Raw genomic sequence first — 23,145 nt, forward strand, 5'->3', positions numbered from 1 at the left:
CCCCATGGGGGCAAACACCATAAAAAACGGGAACTATGAACCTGCAGCGTGTGAAAAAGGAGACCACAAACACAGTAAGTTAAGCAAAATGAGAAGACAGAGAAATATGCAACAGATGAAGAAGCAAAGTTAAAACCCACCAGACCAAACAACTGAAGAGGAAATAGGCCGTCTACGTGAAAAAGAATTCAGAGTAATGATAGTAAAGATGATCCAAAATCTTGGAAATAGAATGGAGAAAATAGAAGAAAGGTTTACTAAGGACCTAGAAGAACTAAAGAGCAAACAAACAACGATGAACAACACAATAAATGAAATTAAAAATTCTCTAGAAGGAATCAATAGCAGAATACCTGAGGCAGAAGAACGTATAAGTGACCTAGAAGATATAATAGTGGAAATGACTACCACAGAGCAGAATAAAGAAAAAAGAATGAAAAGAATTGAGGACAGTCTCAGAGACTTCTGGGACAATATTAAATGCACCAACTTTGAATTACAGGGTTTCCAGAAGAAGAAGAGAAAAAGAAAGGGTCTGAGAAAATATTTGAAGAGATGTTAGTCGAAAACATCCTTAACACGGGAAAGGAAACAGTCGATCAAGTCCAGGAAGAGCAGAGAGTTCCAAACAGCGTAAACCCAAAGAGAAACATACCAAGACACATATTAATAAAACTATCAAAAATTAAACACAAAGAAAACATATTAAAAGCAGCAAGGGAAAAGCAACAAATAACATACAAGGGAATCGCCATAAGGTTAACAGCTGATTTTTCAGCAGAAACTCTGCAAACTGGAAGGGAGTGGCAGGACAAATTTAAAGTAATGAAAGGGAAAAACCTACAACCAAGATTACTCTACCCAGCAAGGATCTCATTCAGATTTGACAGAGAAATTAAAAGCTTTACAGACAAGCAAAAGGTAAGAGAATTCAGCACCACCAAACCAGCATTACAACAAATGCTAAAGAAACTTCTCTACGCATGAAACACAAGAGACGGAAAAAACCTACAAAAGCAAACCCAAAACAATTAAGAAAATGGTAATAGGAACATACATTTTGATAATTACCTTAAATGTAAATGGATTAAATGCTCCAACCAAAAGACATAGATTGGCTGAATGAATATAAAAACAAGACCTGTATATATGCTGTCTAAAAGAGACCCACTTAAGACCTAGGGACACATACAGACTGAAAGTGAGGGGAGGGAAAGAGATATTGCATGCAATTGGAAATCAAAAGAAAGCTGGAGTAGCAATTCTCATATCAGATAAAATAGACTTTATAATTAAGACTATTATAAGAGACAATAAAGGACACTAAAAAATGATCAAGGGATCAATCCAAGAAGAAGATATAACAACTGTAAATATTTATGCACCCAACATAGCAGCACCTCAATACATAAGGCAAATGCTAACAAACATAAAGGCGAAATCGACAGTAACACAATAATATTAGGGGACTTTAACACCCCAATTTCTCCAATGGACAGATCAACCAAAATGAAAATTAATAAGGAAACACAAGCTTTAAATGACACATTAAACAAGATGGACTTAATTCATATTTATAGGACATTCCACCCCGAAACAACAGAATACACTTTCTTCTCACGTGCTCATGGAACATACTCCAGCAGGATAGACCATATCTTGGGTCACAAATCAAGCCTTGGTAAATTTAAGAAAATAGTAATCATATCAAGTATCTTTTTCAAAACGCAATGTTATGAGGCTAGATATCAATTACGGGAAAACAACTGCAAAAAATACAAACACATGGAGGCTAAACAATACACTACTAAATAACTAAGAGATCACTGAAGAAATCAAGGAGGAAATCAAAAAATACCTAGAAACAAAGGACAACGAAAACACAATGACCCAAAACCTATGGAATGCAGCAAAAGCAGTTCTAAGAGGGAAGTTTATAGCAATACAATCCTACCTCAAGAAACAAGAAACATCTCAAATAAACAACCTATCCTTACACCTAAAGCAATTAGACAAAGAAGAACAAAAAACCCTAAAGTTAGCAGAAGGAAAGAAACCATAAGGATCAGATCAGAAATAAGTGAAAAAAAATGAAGGAAACAATAGTAAAGCTCAATAAAACTAAAAGCTGGTTCTTAGAGAAGATAAACAAAATTAATATACCATTAGCCAGGCTCATCAAAAAAATTAATAAAGGGAGAAGACTCAAATCAACAGAATTCGAAATGAAAAAGGAGAAGTAACAAGTGACACTGCAGAAATGCAAAGGATCATGAGAGATGACTACAAGCAGCTATATGTCAATAAAATGGACAACCTGGAAGAAATGGACAAATTCTTAGAAAAGCACAACCTTCCAAGACTGAACCAGGAAGAAATAGAAAATATAAACAGACCAATCACAAGCACTGAAATTGAGACTGTGATTAAAAATCTTCTAACAAACAAAAGACCAGGACCAGATGGCTTCACAGGCAAATTCTAACAAACATTTAGAGAAGAGCTAATACCTATCCTTCTCAAACTCTTCCAAAATATAGCAGAGGGAGGAACACTCCCAAACTCATTCTAGGAGGCCACCATCACCCTGAAACCAAAACCAGACAAAGATGTCACAAAAAAAGAAAACTACAGGCCAATATCACTGATGAACATTGATGCAAAAATCCTCAACAGAATACTAGCAAACAGAATCCAACAGCACATTGAAAGGATCATTCACCATCATCAAGTGGTATTTATCCCAGGACTCAAGAATTCTTCAATATACGCAAATCAATCAATGTGATACACCATATTAACAAACTGAAGGATAAAAAACATATGATAATCTCAATAGATGCAGAAAAGTCTTGAGACAAAATTCAACACCCATTTATGAAAAAAACCCTCCAGAAAGTAGGCATAGTGAGAACTTATGTCAACATAATAAAGGCCATGTAAGACAAATCCATAGCCAACATCGTTCTCAAGGATGAGACTGATTTGATGAAAAACTGAAACCATTTCCACTAAGATCAAGAGCAAGACAAGGTTTCCCACTCTCGCCACTATTATTCCACATAGTTTGGAAGTTTTAGCCACAGCAATCAGAATAAAAAGAAATAAAAGGAATCCAAATCAGAAAAGAAGAAGTAAACTGTCACTGTTTGCAGATGACATGATACTATGCATAGAGAATCCTATAGAAGCTACCAGAAAACTACAAGAGCTAATCAATGAATTTGGTAAAGTAGCAGCATACAAAATTAATGCACAGAAATCTCTTGCATTCCTATACACTAATGATGAAAAATCTGAAAGAGAAATTAAGGAAACACTCCCATTTAGCATTGCAATGAAAAGAATAAAATACCTAGGAATAAACCTACCTAAGGAGACAAAAGGCCGGTATGCAGAAAACTATAAGACACTGGTGAAAGAATTTAAAGATGATACAGACGGAGAGATATACCATGTTCTTGGATTGGAAGAATCAACATTGTGAAAATGACTATACTACCCAAAGCAATCTACAGATTCAATGAAATCCCTATCAAACTACCAAGGGCATTTTTCACAGAAGTAGAACAAAACATTTCACAATTTGTATGGAAACACAAAAACCCCAAATAGCCAAAGCAATCTTGAGAAAGAAAAACGGAGCTGGATGAATCACGCTCCATGACTTCAGACTATACTACACAACTACAGTAATCAACACAGTATGGTACTGGCAGAAAAACAGAAATATAGACCAATGGAAGAGGAAAGAAAGCCCAGAGATAAACCCACACACATATGGCCAACTTATCTTTGATAAAGGAGGCAAGAATATACAATGGAGAAAAGACAGCCTCTTCAATAAGTGGTGCTGGGAAAACTTGACAGCTACTTGTAAAAGAATGAAATTAGAACACTCCTTAACACCATACACAAAAATAAACTCAAAATGGATTAAAGACCTAAATGTAAGTTCAGACACTATAAAACTCTTAGAGGAAAACATAAATGACATAAATCACAGCAAATCCTTTTCGACCCACCTCCTAGAGAAATGGAAATAAAAACAAAAATAAATACATAGGACCTAATAAAACTTAAAAGCTTTGGCACAACAAAGGAAACCATAAACAAGATGAAAAGGCAGCCCTCAGAAAGGGAGAAAATATTTGCAAGTGAAGCAAGTGACAATGGATTAATCTCCAAAATATACAAGCAGCTCATGCAGCTCAATATCAAAAAAACAAACCACCCAATCCAGAAATGGGCAGAAGACCTAAATAAACATTTCTCCAAAGAAGATATATAGATTGCCAACAAACACATGAAAGGATGCTCAACATCACTAATCAGTAGAGAAATGCAAATCAAAACTACAATGAGATATCACCTCACACCCGTCAGAATGGCCATCATCAAAGCATCTACAAAGAATAAATGCTGGAGAGGGTGTGGAGAAAAGGGAACCTTCTTGCACTGTTGTTGGGAATGTAAATTGATACAGCCACTGTGGAGAACAGTATGGGGGTTCCTTAAAAAACTAAAAATAGAGCTACCATACGACACAGCAATCCCACTACTCGGTATATATCTTGAGAAAACCATAATTCTAAAAGAGTCATGTACCACAATGTTCACTGCAGTTCTTTTTACAATAGCCAGGACATGGAAGCAACCTAAGTGTCAGTCGACAGATGAATGGATAAAGAAGACGTGGCACATATATACAATGGAATATTACTCAGCCATGAAAAGAAACAAAGTTGAGTTATTTGTAGTGAGGTGGATGGACCTTGAGTGTGTCATACAGAGTGAAGTAAGTCAGAAAGAGAAAAACAAATACCGTATGCTAACACATATATATGGAATCTACAAAAAAAAAGGTTCTGAAGAACCTAGGGGCAGGACAGGAATAACGACGCAGATGTAAAGAATGGACTTGAACACATGGGGAGGGGGAAGGGTAAGCTGGGACGAAATGAGAGAGTGGCATGTACATATATACACTACCAAATGTAGAACAGATAGCTAGTGGGAAGCTTCTGCCTAGCACAGGGAGATCAGCTCGGTGCTTTGTGACCACCTAGAGGGTGGGACAGGATGGGTGGGAGGGAGACACAAGAGGGAGGGGATATGGGGCTATACGTATACATATAGCTGATTCATTTTGTTATATCCAGATAACTAATGCAACAACGTTAAGCAATTATACTCCATTAAAGATGTTTTTAAAAAAAGTTTTATCATAGATAAATTCTTTTCACTTGCATTTTGTTTTCGGATATTGGACACACATTAATTCTAGACTGTTGGCCCTTAACCACAGTTTTAGCTTGGCATTGATGCCATATAAAGGATTTTAGGGCACTTATGAATACTCTAAAATAATAGGAAAATTTCATCAGCTTCTCAAAGGGATCACAAAGATTAACAAAGGTTAAAGAACCACCACTCTACACATCCTACAATAACATGTTACAATTCAAATATTTCTTTCGTAAAACTGGTAGCTGATTTGAACTGTAGCCTAAAAGTTTTAATCAACCCTTAACTACCTGAGTGTTAGTAACAGACCTCTATAAGTGTATAATACCTCTTTTACACTTGATTCTTTAAAAACAATAAATGAAACAAAACATTCTGTGGTGCAAAACATTGTTGATAGAAATTAAAGGTAACATAAACATATAAAGATATATTCATGGTTAAAAAACCTGATAATTTTAAATTGTCAATTCTCCCCAAACTGATCTATAGATTCAATGCACTTAATTATAAGCCCAGCAGACTTTTTTGGGTAGAAATCAACAAGTTGATCCTAAAAGTTATAGGGAGGTGCAAAGAACCTAGAATTTCCAAAGCAATTTTTAAACAGTCAGTATAAAGTTGAAGGACTTACATTATGGGACTTCATAACTTAACAAATAGCTATGCTAATTAAATAGTGTGATACTGTCTAAGGACGGACCAAAAGAACAGCGGAACAAAATAAATCCTAGAAATAGACCCACAATTATTCAGTCAAAGGTACCAACACTATCTGAAGGGAAAAGCAAAGTCTTTTCAATAACCAGTACTAGAATAACTGTAAAGCCATATGGAACAAAATGAACCTCAATCCCTACCTCATAAGAAACACAAAAATTAATTTAATGTGGATCACATACATGAAAATAAAAATGAAAACATAAGAGATTTAAGGGAATAAAATCACTTTGCATCTTCTAAAAGTCACCACAAAATATTTTCCTATTTCTTCAAAATGTTGTTTCTCAATTCCATTTCATAATTAAGTAGCTATAGAGAATACCTAGAACACATTGTAATTGAGTCTGGGTGGAACGAAGATAATCAAACAATTGGCTAAAAAAAATTTAATTTCTAGAATAAGCTGGATGTGAAATCTGTCTAACAAAAACACATATTATTACTATGTTTATTATTTGAGGATCACGGCAAAAAAATTCACTTTCCTTTGATGGACAAAGTTGTCTAGATTTAGCTCGAATTGTTCTAAAGAGATTTTCTGAACTTTAATATAATATTATTATAAAGATTAAAGAGTCTATATATTCACCTACTTGCCTTTCTCCCCCTCTGTCCATTTTCAAGAGTAAAAATTAAACAACAACGTGAACAACAACAGTAAAACATGCAACACAAAGCTGTTTACCGGAGTCCGTAGAGAACTGTTCCATCAGGATGCAGTCGGATCATTCGATTTTTCACTGTAACCCCATGCACAAATGATTTCTTGTCATTCAGAAAGTAGGTGTCTGGTACCCAGAGTTGGTCAGCTACCCTGTTGTCTAGCGTGAGGTTTAGTGGGATTCCAGAATAAGAAAGCCTTTTGTCTTTCCAAGACTGCTGGAAATACATGGTGAGTGTATAATCCTGCAAAAAAAGGAAACCGAACAAAGAATTTTACCATCATCACCACCATCATCATCATCATCATCATCAACGTCATCATCATCATCATCACCATCTAAAAGCCTTTTTGGTAAGAATGTGATAGCATGTGGTACTGTGGATACCTAGAGACTCACCATTCTGTGGTCACAAAGCACTGAGCTGATCTCCCTGTGCTAGGCTGACTCACCAACCTCCCCTACAAGGTTATATTTGAATATATTGAAATTTGCACCTCCAAGTATAGGGCAACCAATAGGTTAGAAGTACTAGTGCAATAATTGAATGCATGCAGAAGCATTTGCACCAATATAGAGTAAATCCATTTAACTGAATTTTAAGGTTTGATGTTAAGGTAATGATATCATGGGGAAGGCTGTAAAGGGAAGTTGTACCTGTAGATTCATGTTCACAAAAATCTACCTCTGGATATTGTATTTACAGTACTGCTTGATTCAGGAATTTGTTTGAGTTCAGAGATGGGTTTGTACTCGAGTTTGTTTCCCCATCTCCTGTAAAAGGTTACACTAAGGACATACCTTTGCACTTTTCTTTCTGCCCAGGTTTCCCCTGGCAGTGAGAGACAGGAAGATTTGGGCTCAATAAATGTGTCAAGCTCACAGGAGAGGAATGGTGAAGATTATCTTAGAGCTTTAGTTGTATGTTTTTAAAGAACTCTATTAATACAAAGTGTAATTGTCCATTAAAAGAATAAGAGGTAGCAGTAAAATCATAAAGACTTAAGATGCGGTCCCAATATTATAAAAACAGAAGGTTCACTTTTTCTTTTAAAGGATACTTATCTGTCAACAGCTTTAGCTGGATGCTTTAGCAACAATTAAGAAAACATGTCATAATTCCTTCACAACTCTGTGTACTGCCATTGTTATATATACCACTGTTTGGGAAGCAGTGGCTCCGATCATGTCTTACATCTGGGCAAATTGCACTTCATCTAGATACCTATATGGATATTTATGAATTTCTGAAATATCTTAAATGATAAGACAATATTTGTTCTGGATAATGAGTTCCAATGTCCTTTAACCACTATATTCAAGAATGCTTACACTGTTTACTCAGAAATAATCTTGCAATAATTCAAAGCCATTCTTTCTTGTTAAATGACAAGGACATTTGCTCTTCGCTACTAATCATACAATATCCTTTTTATAGGTCTGAAACCTCCTTCCACCTTACCTTCATTTAACAGAAAAAAAGAACCCACAGAGTTATACACAATTCTCTTCTCAACTGCTAACATCTGCATTTGCATCCTCTTCAAGCTCTTTACATCAATACCTTTTTGGAGGACAATGAATTGAACAGATTCTGGGCCTTAGATTCTAAAACACCTCCATTCCAAAATCTACCACGTGTAGAGCTATGTAACCATGAGCAACTAACTTAACCCCTTATATGTCAGATGTCTCATTTCTAAAATAAAAATAGCATTTTACTAGCTTATTGAAAGCATTACGTGGGAGAATCATGGTGCAAGTACTTTAGAAACTAACATGCTAAACAAATATATTATCTTCAAAAATTGTTGCTATTTAAAGATTAATATCATACTTCCAAATTATTTGGAGTGTACGTATTCGTTTTCATAAGCGTTTCCACTTTTAAAGAGATGTTTATAAAAGAACCTGCAGGAAGAAGGACCCTGGTAACCATGAAAGTAAGCAACTGTTTGTCTTGTAAGTCTTGTTGTTGGGGGTCTTGTTTGTAATTCAGACAATGTAAGAAAATGAATGACTAGCTCAGCACAAGCAGCAATGGGTTACATGTTTCATTACTCACGCTGAATACACATTAGCCTCCGACTCTCGTAGCGCTACAGAGGATTTCCTCACAATGAGACCATGAGGCAAAATCCTTACTCCACATTCTCCTCAACAAATAAAGTTTTAATGTGTGATGAGTAAAAACTTATTATAAAATACAAATGAGAGTCTTGGAGGAAGATGGCGGAAGAGTAGGACGCGGAGATCACCTTCCTCCACAAGATACATCAGAAATACATCTACACGTGGAAAACTCCTACAGAACACCTACTGAACGCTGGCAGAAGACCTCAGACCGCCCAAAAGGCAAGAAACCCCCCCCCACGTACCTGGGTGGGGCAAAAGAAAAAAGAATAAACAGAGACAAAAGAATAGGGACAGGACCTGCACCAGTGGGAAGGAGCCGTGAAGGAGGAAAGGTTTCCAAACACTAGAAGCCCCTTCGCGGGCGGAGACTGCAGGTGGCTGAGGGGGGGAGCTTCGAGGCCACGGAGGAGAGCACAGCAACAGGGGTGAGGAGGGCAAAGCGGAGAGATTCCCACACAGAGGACCGGTGCCGACCGGCACTCACCAGCATGAGAGGCTTCGCTGCTCACCCGCCGGGGCGGGCGGGGCTGGAAGCTGAGGCTCCGGTTTCGGTTTCGGACGGAGCGCAGGGAGAGGACTGGGGTTGGCGACGTGAACACAGACTGAAGGGGGCTAGTGCTCCACGGCTAGCCGGGAGGGAGTCCGGGGAAAAGTCTGGAGCTGCCGACGAGGCAAGAGACTTTTTCTTCCCTCTTTGTTTCCTGGTGCGCGAGGAGAGGGGATTAAGAGCGCCGCTTAAAGGAGCTCCAGAGACGGGCCCGAGCCGCGGGCTAAAAGCGCGGACCCCAGAGACGGGCATGAGACGCTAAGGCTGCTGCTGCCGCCACCAAGAAGCCTGTGTGCGAGCACAGGTCACTCTCCACACCTCCTTTCCGGGGAGCCTGTGCAGCCCGCCACTGCCAGGGTCCCGGGATCCAGGGACAACTTTCCCGGGAGAACGCACGGCGCGCCTCAGGCTGGTGCGACGTCAGAGAGGCCTCTGCCGCCGCAGGCCCGCCCCACACGCCACGCCCCTCCCTCCCCCCACCCCCGGCCTGAGTGAGCCAGAGCCCGCGAATCAGCGACTCCTTTAAGCCTGTCCTGTCTGAGCGGAGAACAGACGCCTTCCGGCGACCTAAACGCAGAGGCGGGGCTAAATCCAAAGCTGAGCCCCTGGGAGCTGTGAGAACAAAGAAGAGAAAGGGAAATCCCTCCCAGCAGCCTCAGGAGCAGTGGATTAAATCTCCACAATCAACTTGATGTACCCTGCATCTGTGGAATACCTGAATAGGCAATGAATCATCCCAACTTGAGGAGGTGGACTTTGAGAGCAAGATTTATGATTTTTTCCCCCGTTTCCTCTTTTTGAGTGTGTATGTGTATGCTTCTGTGTGAGATTTTGTCTGTATAGCTTTGCTTCCACCATTTGTCCTAGGGTTCTATCCATCCGTTTTTTTGTTTGTTTTTTTACTTTTTAAAAACATTTTTAATAATTATTTTTATTTTAATAACTTTATTTTATTTTACCTTTATTTTTTTTCTTTTATCCTCTTTCTTTCTTTCTTTCTACTTTTTCTCCCTTTTATTCTGAGCCGTGTGGCTGAAAGGCTCTTGGTGCTGCAGCCAGGAGCCACTGCTGTGCCTCTGAGGTGGGAGAGCCAGCTTCAGGACACTGGTCCACAAGGGACCTCCCAGCTCCACGTAGTATCAAACGGCGAAAAATTCCTAGAGATATCAATCTCAACACCAACACCCAGCTTCACTCAACGACCAGCAAGCTACAGTGCTGGACACCCTATGCCAAACAACTAGCAACACAGGAACACAACCCCACCCATTAGCAGAGAGGCTGCCTAAAATCATAATAAGTCCACAGACACCCCAAAACACACCACCAGACTTGGACCTGCCCACCAGAAAGACAAGATCCAGCCTCATCCACCAGAACACAGGCACTAGTCCACTCCATTAGGAAGCCTACACAACCCACTGAACCAACTTTAGCCACTGGGGACAGACACCAAACACAACGGGAACTACGAACCTGCAGCCTGCAAAAAGGAGACCCCCAAACACAGTAAGATAAGCTTATGAGAAGACAGAAAAACACACAGCAGATGAAGGAGCAAGATAAAAACTCACACGACCTAACAAATGAAGAGGAAATAGGCAGTCTACTTGAAAAAGAATTCAGAATAATGATAGTAAACATGATCCAAAATCTTGGAAACAGAATAGAGAAAATGCAAGAAACATTTAACAAGGACCTAGAAGAACTAAAGATGAAACAAGCAACGATGAACAACACAATAACCGAAATTAAAAATACTCTAAAAGGGATCAATACCAGAATAACTGAGGCAGAAGAACGGATAAGTGACCTGGAAGATAAAGTAGTGGAAATAACTACTGCAGAGCAGAATAAAGAAAAAAGAATGAAAAGAACTGAGGACAGTCTCAGAGACCTCTGGGACAACATTAAACGCACCAACATTCAAATTATAGGGGTTCCAGAAGAAGAGAAAGAAAGGGACTGAGAAAATATTTGAAGAGATTATAGTTGAAAAATTCCCTAATATGGGAAAGGAAATAGTTAATCAAGTCCAGGAAGCACAGAGAGTCCCATACAGAATAAATCCAAGGAGAAACATGCCAAGACACATATTAATCAAAGTGTCAAAAATTAAATACAAAGAAAACATATTAAAAGCAGCAAGGGAAAAACAACAAGTAACACACAAAGTTAACAGCTGATCTTTCAGCAGAAACTCTGCAAGCCAGAAGGGACTGGCAGGATATATTTAAAGTGATGAAGGACAAAAACCTACAACCAAGATTACCCAGCAAGGATCTCATTCAGATTTGATGGAGAAATTAAAACCTTTAGAGACAAGCAAAAGCTGAGAGAGTTCAGCACCACCAAACCAGCTTTACAACACATGCTAAAGGATCTTCTCTAGGCAAGAAACTAATAACAAACCCAAAACAATTAAGAAAATGGGAATAGGAACATACATATCGATAATTACCTTAAATGTAAATGGATTAAATGCTCCCACCAAAGGACACAGACTGGCTGAATGGATACAAAAACAAGACCCATGTATATGCTGCCTACAAGAGACCCACTTCAGACCTAGAGACACATACAGACTGAAAGTGAGGCGATGGAAAAAGATATTCCATGCAACTGGAAACCAAAAGAAAGCTGGAGTAACAATTCTCATATCAGACAAAATAGACTTTAAAATAAACACTATTAGAAGAGACAAAGAAGGACACTACATAATGATCAAGGGATCGATCCAAGAAGAAGATATAACAATTGTAAATATTTATGCACCCAACATAGGAGCACCTCAATACATAAGGCAAATACTAACAGCCATAAAAGGGGAAATTGGCAGTAACACAATCATAGTAGGGTACTTTAACACCCCACTTTCACCAATGGACAGATCATCCAAAATGAAAATAAATAAGGAAACACAAGCTTTAAATGATACATTAAACAAGATGGACTTAATTGAAATTTATAGGACATTCCATCCAAAAACAACAGAATACATATTTTTCTCAAGTGCTCATGGAACATTCTCCAGGATAGATCATATCTTGGGTCACAAATCAAGCCTTGGTAAATTTAAGAAAATTGAAATTGTATCAAGTATCTTTTCCGACCAGCAGCTCATGCAGCTTAATAACAATAAAACAAACAACCCAATCCAAAAATGCACAGAAGACCTAGACATTTCTCCAAAGAAGATATACAGTTTGCCAACAAACACATGAAACAATGCTCAACATCATTAATCATTAGAAAAATGCAAATCAAAACTACAATGAGATATCATCTCACACCGGTCAGAATGCCCATCTTCAAAAAATCTAGAAACAATAAATGCTGGAGAGGGTGTGGAGAAAAGGGAACACTCTTGCACTGCTGGTGGGAATGTGAATTGGTACAGCCACTATGGAGAACAGTATGGAGGTTCCTTAAAAAACTACAAATAGAACTACCATATGACCCAGCAATCCCACTACTGGGCATATACCCTGAGAAACCCATAATTCAAAAAGAGTCATGGGGCTTCCCTGGTGGCGCAGTGGTTGGGAGTCCGCCTGCTGATGCAGGGGACACGGGTTCGTGCCCCGGTCCGGGAGGATCCCACATGCCGCGGAGCAGCTGGGCCTGTGAGCCATGGCCGCTGAGCCTGCGCGTGCAGAGCCTGTGCTCCGCAGCGGGAGAGGCCACAGCAGTGAGAGGCCCACATACCGCAAAAAAAAAAAAAAGAGTCATGTACCAAAATGTTCATTGCAGCTCTATTTACAATAGCCAGGAGATGGAAACAACCTAAGTGTCCATAATCGGATGAATGGATAAAGAAGATGTGGCACATATATACAATGGAATATTACTCAGCCATAAAAAGAAATGAAATTGAGCTATTTGTGATGAGGTGGATGGACCTAGATTGTGTCATACAGAGTGAAGTAAGTCAGAAAGAGAAAGACAAATAGCGTATGCTAACATATATATATGGAATTTAAGAAAAGAAAATGTCAAGAAGAACCTAGGGGTAAGAAAGGAATAAAGACACAGACCCACTAGAGAATGAACTTGAGGATATTGGGAGGGGGAAGGGTAAGCTGTGACAAAGTGAGAGAGTGGCATGGACATATATACACTACCAAACGTAAAATAGATAGCTAGTGGGAAGCAGCCGCATTGCACAGGGAGATCAGCTCGGTGCTTTGTGACCACCTAGAGGGGTGGGATAGGGAGGGTGGGAGGGAGGGAGACGCAAGAGGGAAGAAATATGGGAACATATGTATATGTATAACTGATTCACTTTGTTATAAAGCAGAAACTAACACACCATTGTAAAGCAATTATACTCCAATAAAGATATAAAAAAATACAAATGATTATAATGACAAATAATACTCTAACAACTAATGTTATAATTAAAATATGTTTGTGGTAAGTAAATAATGGAGAGTGGGAGGAGAAAATAATGTAAACATGAATGATCTCTGCATAGATTAAGTGTGTGTGTGTGTGTGTGTGTGTGTGTGTGTGTGTGTGTGTGTAGACTTTCCCCTTCCCTTTCTGGAAACCATTTTGTTTCCTGTAAAGAGAGAACTATACACAAGTAGTGAGATCTTTGCTCTACACAGCTCACTCTATTTTCAGTAAATATTGACTAAACATCACACCATATTTCTCAGTTAAAGCAGTAACTTACCCTGTTTGCAATAAGAAGTCATTCAGTGGAAATTTCTGGATACTAGTATTTTACATTGGGAAGTGGGTGATGTGGAATAAGTATCTTTCAGGACTTTTCTTCTTATTCATTGCTATCTTAATCTGGGACCTGATACTATGATAAATGGTTATATGGACCCATGAGTTTGATAACCTTAAAAAAACTTTTTGAAGCTAATGATAATTGTGATGATAATGATGCAAAATATGGAAAGACCTGAAACAGAGCAATATATCCTTACTATGTATATTTTACCACATGCATGACAATAATTTCCTTCTAGAAAGTGCTCTGTGCTCTGTGGTTTTCACAACCTTGTGAGATAGGCAAATTCTCCCTGAGAGAATTTATGATCTATATCTCTGGGAAACTACTTACTGAATTTTAAATAAATTATTTTTTCTATCTGCACCTTAAATATTAATAGTCACATCTGCATATGATAAAGCCTATGGTATCGTTTTGGTGTATTCTATTCTTAGATGGAAAAGAAAGGCTTAAAATTACTGTATTTTGCTCTCTGTTACAACAGGTTTTTTATTAATCCTTCATTAGTCTAAAGTACAAGCACTCCAGGGAGGATGGAAAGTTTTTGGAAAGAAATAAAAGGTATTAATACTTTGGCCAAGAATGCTGAAATCATTTTTCTTCAAGGTGTGTTTTAAGTGTTCAACCAGCTTTCTCAAGTGTGCAGTCTACTCCTTGAGAGAAAGTGTGACGTATTTAGAAACTATGGGCCATAGGGGACTCGACACTGAGGCAAATTAATGGGATTAACTGGTATGAGATTGCTAATGAAATTCGTCAGGCTAACTCAGGTATGAGAGAATTTGATTCATTGAGGAAAAGCAGGTTAGACGATACCAAATTAGTAGGGCACAATTAAACTCCAAAACCCATACTTTTTAAATCTAAAAATGTTAAAAAAAAATATTTCTAATAAATCAAAGCAATTCTTTGGAGAATAAAGGAAACATTTTTATTTATTTATTCACTTATTTTTATTGAAGTATAGTTGATATACAATATTATATTAGTTTCAGGTGTACAACATAGTGATTCAAAATTTTTGTAGATTATACTCCATTTAAGGTTATTACAAAATATTGGCTATATTTCCTATGTTGTACAGTATATCCTTGTAGCTTATTTATTTTATACATAGTAGTTTGTACCTCTTAATCCCATACCCCTAACTTTCCCCTCCCCCTTTCTCCCTCCCAGCTTGTAACCACTAGTTTATTCTTTATATCTGTGAGTCTGTTTCTGTTTTGTTATATTCATTCATTTGTTTTACTTTTTAGATTACACATATAAGTGATAGCATACACTTAGCATTCCAAGATATGGAATCAACTTAAATGTCCATCAACAGATGAATGGATAAAGATGTGGGGTGTGTGTGTGTGTGTGTGTGTGTGTGTGTGTGTGTGTGTGTGTGTATATATATAATGGAATATTACTCAGCCATAAAAAGAATGGAATTTTGCCATTTGTAACATGGATGGAACTGGAGGGTACTATGCTTAGTGAAATAAGTCAGATAGAGAAAGGTGACATTCTTTTCAGATCATTAGTTTTAAAATCTGGGTGATTTTTGTCTCCCAGAGGACATTTAGCAATGTCTGGAGACAGTTTTGGTTGTTACAACTGGGAGTACCATGTGTGCAACTAACATCACAGAGAAGAACAAACCTGACTCCATATTGGATCTATTCTTTTAGTTTTAACCTTTGTGCTCTATTGCCTGTCTTAGCATGCTAGCTCTGCACCTTTGTAAAAGAATGTGTCCTATAGCCTGGAATATACATAATAGCCCTTTCTTCATGTTCTGCCTCCCAGGCTTGACCTTTAAAGGTTTAACACTTTTCCGTTCATGTAGACGTAAAAAGTTGGATTGTAACTCGAGTAAGATGGTTCTTTGAAACACTAGTCCGCCATCTTCTCAGTTTTCTGTCTTTCTAAACAAAATAGCTACTCCTTGCCCCAACACCTCATCTCTCAATTTGTTGGCCTGTCGTGTGGTGAGCAGTAAGAGTTTGGACTTGGTAACACTAGCATCTGTGGGTAAAGGCCAGGGATGCTCCCCAACCTAATATACTGAACAGTGCATCCCCTACAACAAAGAATTATCTGGCTCCAAATGTCAGTAATGTCAAGGTTATGAAACCCTGCCTTAAATGAAAATATCTTCCTTTTTAGTATCAGTCAAATATTTCAAAATCCTTTATCATCAACAACATGTCTACTTGAACTTTTATATATTCCTCGAAACTTTGTGTAAGGGATGCCAGCATTAGATGGTTTACAATTTGCCACTTCAACATAATAAATCATTTGATAAAAATCCATTAATTATCTAGCATCAGAGGAGGGAGAAAGAGTTATATGGTTTAGGTATGCATTTTATCAGAATGAGCTCTAAGAAGACTTCATAGTGGGCTGGAAAAATGAAGTCTCTTATTAGCTGCCTCCATAGTCAGTACACATGTCAAACTAACTTGATAGTGAAGAGACAAAATATTGCTTTAACATCTAGTAACATTGCATCTGCTCAGAAGGATCATGTGAGCAATCCCTCCTTTTCAAACTGTTCCCAAGAAAAGGGAGAACTTTCATATATATATATATATATATATATATGAAAGAACCAAGGCCCCTGCACACATTTGCATTTTATCTTTCACTGATTTGATTGTACATTATACATCATAAGGAGTCCCAAGCACAAATCCCTGTTCCTTATAAAACATTTATGCCAGTTCATTGAACTCTGAGATCCACTCTTTCCAAAGCTAAGGCTGCTTTCCCCAAAGGCTGATATAGTAGAGCTGTGCATCACTTCTACAGAACCTTCTGTGATGGAAATTGCCATGCCTACAGTCCCTGCTGATTGGGCATGACCACGTTCTATATCACACGATTCTGCCCTCCTCACACCTTGGGAATGAAGAGTAGATGTCTAAGTTAAGACCAGCTGGTCCATAGGCAGGTGATAAAACTGTGCCTGGCTCAAAAAGATGAGATGGACCAAACAAAGTCCTCTCCCTGAAATTTGCTACTGGATAAAGGATCTGATACAGGAGCTGTGGGACCAAGTGCAAAGGTCATGACATAGAATTAGTGCTGCACTGCTATTATGAATTTATAAGAGAGGAGAGACTATGAATAAAAAGAGGAATCCAGCTTGCAAAAGAAGAAACAAATGGAGAAAGATGCAGAAAATAGCCATAGGAGAAACAGCATCATTAGAGAATGAGCGACCAAGTTCATAAAGACTTTCTGCTTCCTATTTCTAGTTCTCCTGAGGTCTGGACATGTTTAATACTTCAACCTCTAATGAACCCTCTTTGTATTATTACAACAAACTTCACTTTCCTTGTGCTAATTTGATTCCATCTTTATTTCCTTCGACCAAAAAAACCCCATAATAATTATGCTGATTGATGTCCATACCAGAATCTCATTAAGCAATAATTATACATATTAAGAAACCCAGAAAACCTCAATCATCTGGCCCATCTCCCTAATTTCAAAAAGGGAGGTATTATGAAAATCTGAGACTCGGAGATGTTAAATGACTGGAAAAAAGTGGAGGGAGATATATTTGATCTTGTTTATTAACCAAGAGAGCAAGGAGAGAGAAGGAAAACATATTTACTTCTATGGAGAAAATTCCCTGTCAAACACAATGACAATTATCAAGAAAAGTAACCTGGAAACTAATGTATATGCTGGCAATAGGTAGAATTTCTCATAAGGATAGGAAAACAAAACAAACAAATCTCACACAACTTGCATCTCATGAAAACAAACTTTAGTGAAAAATTGCCTGATGAATACACCAATTTAGGTTGTAATTAAAATGAACCACACCACACCTGTTTCTAATGCAACCTCTTGTTTAAATGAATGCTTTGTGTATCAGTGTCACCATTAAGTATATTCTGCAGCAGAAATGCATCACTGCATCTCCAGATTTTGTTAATTTTTAATCTTTTATCTATCACCTAATATCATGCTATTAATATATATTTGTTGTGCTTACTCCCTAGCCATGTTTTGTTACAATATCTTTAAACTACATGCATTCTCATTTTGCCAAAGCCCATGTTCTTATTTTTATTGATTTTTTTTCACTAACTGTAGCCTGTACTATGCCTCAGAGAACATAATCTTCTTTTACATTTGTCTCATCCTAAATAGCCCCATTTGGTTTATCCATCTGTGTAGTCAGACTTTTTGTCAGTCTGTGTTTTGTTCTGAACTATTCTGGAATGAATCAATCTTGTGGATGAACAAAAACATTGAGAGTTATGGGCTTATACCAATGAGAGTCATCTATGGAAATCGCATGGGCTCATATGACACTGACATGACAACTGGAGTACAAACTTGTGTTCTGAAGCAATGAACTTCAGGAGAGTCTCAATATATAAAACTGAGACTATACACTATAAAAATTTCAGCATTTGTGATCTGATATCTACTTTAGAAGCTGTAAAGATTTATTTTCTTTAAAAATAGGAAAACGCTTTTTTCTATACAATGAATCCAATTTCTTGAAAAGGATATGATAAAATTTGTGTTTCATACTGTGACAGTTTAAATGTCTTATAATCTAAAACCTAAATAATCAGAAGTGCAAATAATTAAAGTTGTTTCCATGGTAAGATATATTGAAATGTTGGGCCTGAAGCAGGGAAAATTTTCTAGAAACTTCTAGGTCAAAAGATCTTAGGTTATTAGAATGACTAATTCATTCTGTCAACATTTCATGATTGTTGACTGGATTGAAAAAATTGTATTATGCCAGAGGCTGAGGAGAGAACGTTGGGTAATACATCTTCCCTTCCTGCTTCCTAGGAGCCCCAAGGCTAGGAGGTGAAACTGAGCATTGTTCATTTCCAAGCTGTCCCCCTGGCCTCCATAGGCTTCTCAGTCCTTCCATTACCTTTGTAACCAGCTCCCTGTGTGAAATTTCCCCCACCTCAAATACTCAGAGAACTCAGAGTGATTCCACTTTTCTTCATTGGTGGCTGCCTACTGCAAGAGACAAGATTATTGAGTAGGAGGTTAGCAGCTTAACAAGCTCTGGCATTCACCTAGAGTATAGAGAAGGTAGAGTTAACACAGCAATAAAGGGGAGGTAGAGGAGAGAAAACAGAAATAGTTAAGGCAGAATTTGGGGTGACCTTTAGATCTGGGAGGGTAGAGAGAAGGGGTCATCAAGGATGACTACAGGATTTCTGACCCAAGTGAGTAGATGGATAACAATAGTAAGAATTGAAGATTTGGGACTGAAAATGACTCATTTATTTCGGGCTACTTTGAGTTGTGGGTGTCAGTGGCACTTGCAGATAAAGGTGCCAAGTAAGTAGTTATGTGCCAGAATATAGGAAGGCAGGGCTTAGGGAGAAACAAAGCTAAGTGAGTCATGAGGGATATATGCAGCCGTGGGAATGGAGTAGCTCACCATGGAGACAGTAGACGGTAAGAAGAGGATAGCACCCCTGGGGAAATTTGATTCTGGGATTAGTCACTCTTTTGAGTTTTCAGAACTCTCCTCTTCTACTTTGATTGTAGTACTTATTTTGTAATTATTTCTCAGTCCCACTAGACTTGGAGCTTCCCAAGGGCAAACGTTTATATTTTTAGGCCCTAGCTTAGTGCACCAGTGATAGCAAGTGCTCAAATATGTTAACTGAATGTGAAATAAGTAGTGCTGTGTGTTTGGGGCACCTGATATCAGCACTAAGTATGTTAGTGCCAACTCATCTTAAACTTTGAAATATTGGTTATCCTTAGGTAACGTACATGGGAACTCTCAGTTAGCTAAAATAATTAATAATCCAGGATTTCCATTCTCTAACAACTCACGATTAATGAGTTCATAATTCCCACGAATATAGGAAATTGATAAATTTCTGGGAGATGATAAAAGCATATGGCGTTTAAAAAAACTTACTTGTTAGGAATGAATTAATAGCGACTTTCTACAAAGTATTAATAGATATATTTTGAATTATATCAAATGAAATTTCATTGATAGTTCTAGTAATAACTTGTCATTTTGGAAGTATTAGCCTATTTATACTAAAGCTTTAAAAATAGATCTCTATGTAGAGAAACTTTCAAGCTCATTTACAAGTGAGTCAATATTCAAAAGTGTCAATAAAATAATAGATTGATGATTAATTTATCAGGAGAATGATTCATAAACTACTGACATTTAAAACCACATAATTAATTATCTATGACACACTAAAGTTTTTTCAAAGTTCCTTAGTTCCAGAGGTTCATAGAAAATTAGTTTCCATTTTCCCCAATATCTAAGTAAGAATAGAAATAAAATCAATTTCATGGAGGATCTAATGCAGAATGTGGTGTTTTTGGCTGACTATCCTGAGTTGGACTATGAATGACCAGAATGAAAACCAACATGTGGTATGCATGGCAACTTGCAAAATCCAAGCTATAGACTGAGCTAAACTGGGAAAGGATATGAGAATCAGAATTAAACCAAGATTCTATCAAAACACACACTACTTAGAAGAGATGAAAAAAAAAATCTGTGATCATTTTCCTGTGCAGGAAGGCAGTATTCTCTTGTGATTTGTGATCTTGTAATGTATACAGAGCTTAAAAGGGAGCAGTCAATAGCAAAAATTCTAGGTCTGGTATTGTATTCTTGGAGGAGAATGAGATCTTAGGAACTCTTAACTAAAATTAATAGGGTGAAAAAATAAAATTAAATTAAATTAATAGGGTGGAATAAGAGGGATTGTTAAGGGCTACAGGAATATCTCTCTCCAGAATCAAGCACTTTCTGATATCTCTTAGAGCTTTAACTTGCCTTCCCAGGAAGGTATCCTTAGGACACTTTCAAAATGCTTATTCTCAAACTTCCTAATGGGAAGATGGATTTCCTTCAAATCATCATCCTAAAGAGACAGTAGGTAATGATCTCTGGGGAGTCCCTGGGGAACTCTCAAAATAGAATAGGCAGCAAATTATAATGCCCAAATATCAAATTTATTACATTCACTTTCTTGTTCCATCCTCTCTTTTCTGTACCGTCTTGTGTTTTGTTTTTGTTTGTTTGTTTGTTTTAATTTTCCATTCAGAGATAATCACCATCAACATTTGGTATCTAATTTTTTTCTATCTACTTTAAAAGAAATAAAATCATTCTATATATACTACTTTTTATCATAAGCATTGTTACTTTTTCCACAGATATTTATGTTTGTTTGCTTGCCTATTTATTCATTGTTCAGCAATCTCTCTTCCTGCATTGTACTTTCTTTTACTAGTTAGTAACTTGGTGAGCAACTTTTTTTTTTTTAAATTAATTCATTTATTTGTTTATATTTTTGGCTGTGTTGGGTCTTCGTTTCTGTGCGAGGGCTTTCTCTAGTTGCGGCGAGCGGGGGACACTCTTCATCGCGGTGCGCGGGCCTCTCACCGTCATGGCCTCTCTTGTTGCGGAGCACATGCTCCAGACACACAGGCTCAGTAGTTGTGGCTCACGGGCCCAGTCGCTCCATTGCATGTGGGATCTTCCCAGACCAGGGCTCGAACCCGTGTCCCCTGCATTGGCAGGCAGATTCTCAACCACTGCGCCACCAGGGAAGCCCGGTGAGCAACCTTTTATATGTTTGCTTATGCTTATGCAATTATCTAGGAACATATATACATATAGATAGAACTTTTGTGATTATTTTTTAAAAATAGCATCATATCATATTCACTTCTATGAATCTCTCTTTTTTAACATTTATTGTGTTTACACAACAGACTGAAAATCTTTGGACAGCATCTTCTGTGACTTCCATATTTTGAACTTTAGAAGTTCAGGAAGGAGTTTTCAGTAACGGTTCTATATAAATAATGAATGGAAGAAGATATCAAGGGAAAATTCTCCCGAGATTTAGATTTCTTATTTGTGCAGCAATCGTAGAAAATGGCATACTTCAAACCAGATAAAACTGGTTACTTTTTGAGAAAGGAAGATTTTGGAACCAGGAGACACGTTTTTTTCTTTCACATTAAAAACACATTATATGGCAGCTTATTAAATAGCTTAAAACAATGGCTACAATAATAAAATATTTAATTTTCAGGAAGAATAATACATCAGACAAGATGTGATTTTAGGGCCAATCTCCTTTTAGCAAACCTTCATTCCTTCCTAAAATTTTATTCTTTTTAAATAGGGTGTTTGTTCATTTAGGGTCTACTTTCTCAACCTCAGCACTATGAACATTTTGGATTGAATACGTATTTGATGTAGGAAGCTGCATCTGTGCATTCTGGGATGCTTAGCATCACCCCTAGCCTTTATTCACTAGATTCCAGTAGCAGCCCCTCAGTCATGGCAATTAGTGATGGCTGCAGACATTGCCACATGTGCCCGGGATGGGGGGGAGGGGAGCGAAATTCTCCCTGGTTGATAACCACTGATTTAAGGTCACCATAGTCTGTACCTGCCCCTTCTCATGGAAGCAGAGATTTTCCTTTTGTCTTCTTTCCCGATTACCTTGTTCCTATTCCTTGGGTCCCAATTATACTTTGATACATTTCTCTACCTTTATGGGGAGTGCAAAAAAAAAAATCTATTTATAAGAATTACACAATAGCTTTTCTTCCTCCTGCTACCTCAGCCCCACAGTAGGACACAGAGCTTGTGCGGGTGAGGAACAGAGACTAGATTTCCACATCATTCACCCGATGGACAAGGTGTGTCTGTGCAGTGCACTAACTGTATAAATTTCCCTGGTGCTCTGCTTATAATATTATAACATGGCATTTGTGAATGGATTGTGGAGACCTCAGACATTAATGTCTCCATAGTGACAACACAGAAATGGTTGGTTGTGTTCCCAGGCCAGTCTTCAAAAGTCAATTTACCCATAAATCAGTCGAGAGCTCTGAATGGTAATGTCTTAAATTCTGGGACCTGGTAATTGGAAACCATGCAGTACAGTCTTACATGAGGAGGTAAAACAGAAAGCAAGCTGGCTTTCCTTCCCCTGGTCCAGTTTGATAAAAACAATTTTAAATCAAAATGGCTTACCTTTTATATCTATGCCATTAATTCAACTCCCTAAAACCTATATTTATGG

General features: G+C 37.8%; 1 protein-coding gene across 3 annotated transcripts in view; it reads right to left on the reverse strand.

Moving 5' to 3' along the window:
• The window catches only part of GABRB1 (gamma-aminobutyric acid type A receptor subunit beta1), a 399,324-nt gene that overhangs the window by 258,245 nt on the left and 117,934 nt on the right, over positions 1-23,145 (reverse strand). For all 3 annotated transcript variants that reach the window (XM_060148237.1, XM_060148236.1, XM_060148235.1), the window contains exon 4: positions 6,656-6,876. In XM_060148237.1, the coding sequence (XP_060004220.1) occupies positions 6,656-6,876 (221 nt within the window). The remainder of the gene's footprint in view (positions 1-6,655; positions 6,877-23,145) is intronic.

This window comes from Lagenorhynchus albirostris, chromosome 4, assembly GCF_949774975.1.
Source record: "Lagenorhynchus albirostris chromosome 4, mLagAlb1.1, whole genome shotgun sequence".
Lineage (NCBI taxonomy): Eukaryota > Metazoa > Chordata > Mammalia > Artiodactyla > Delphinidae > Lagenorhynchus > Lagenorhynchus albirostris.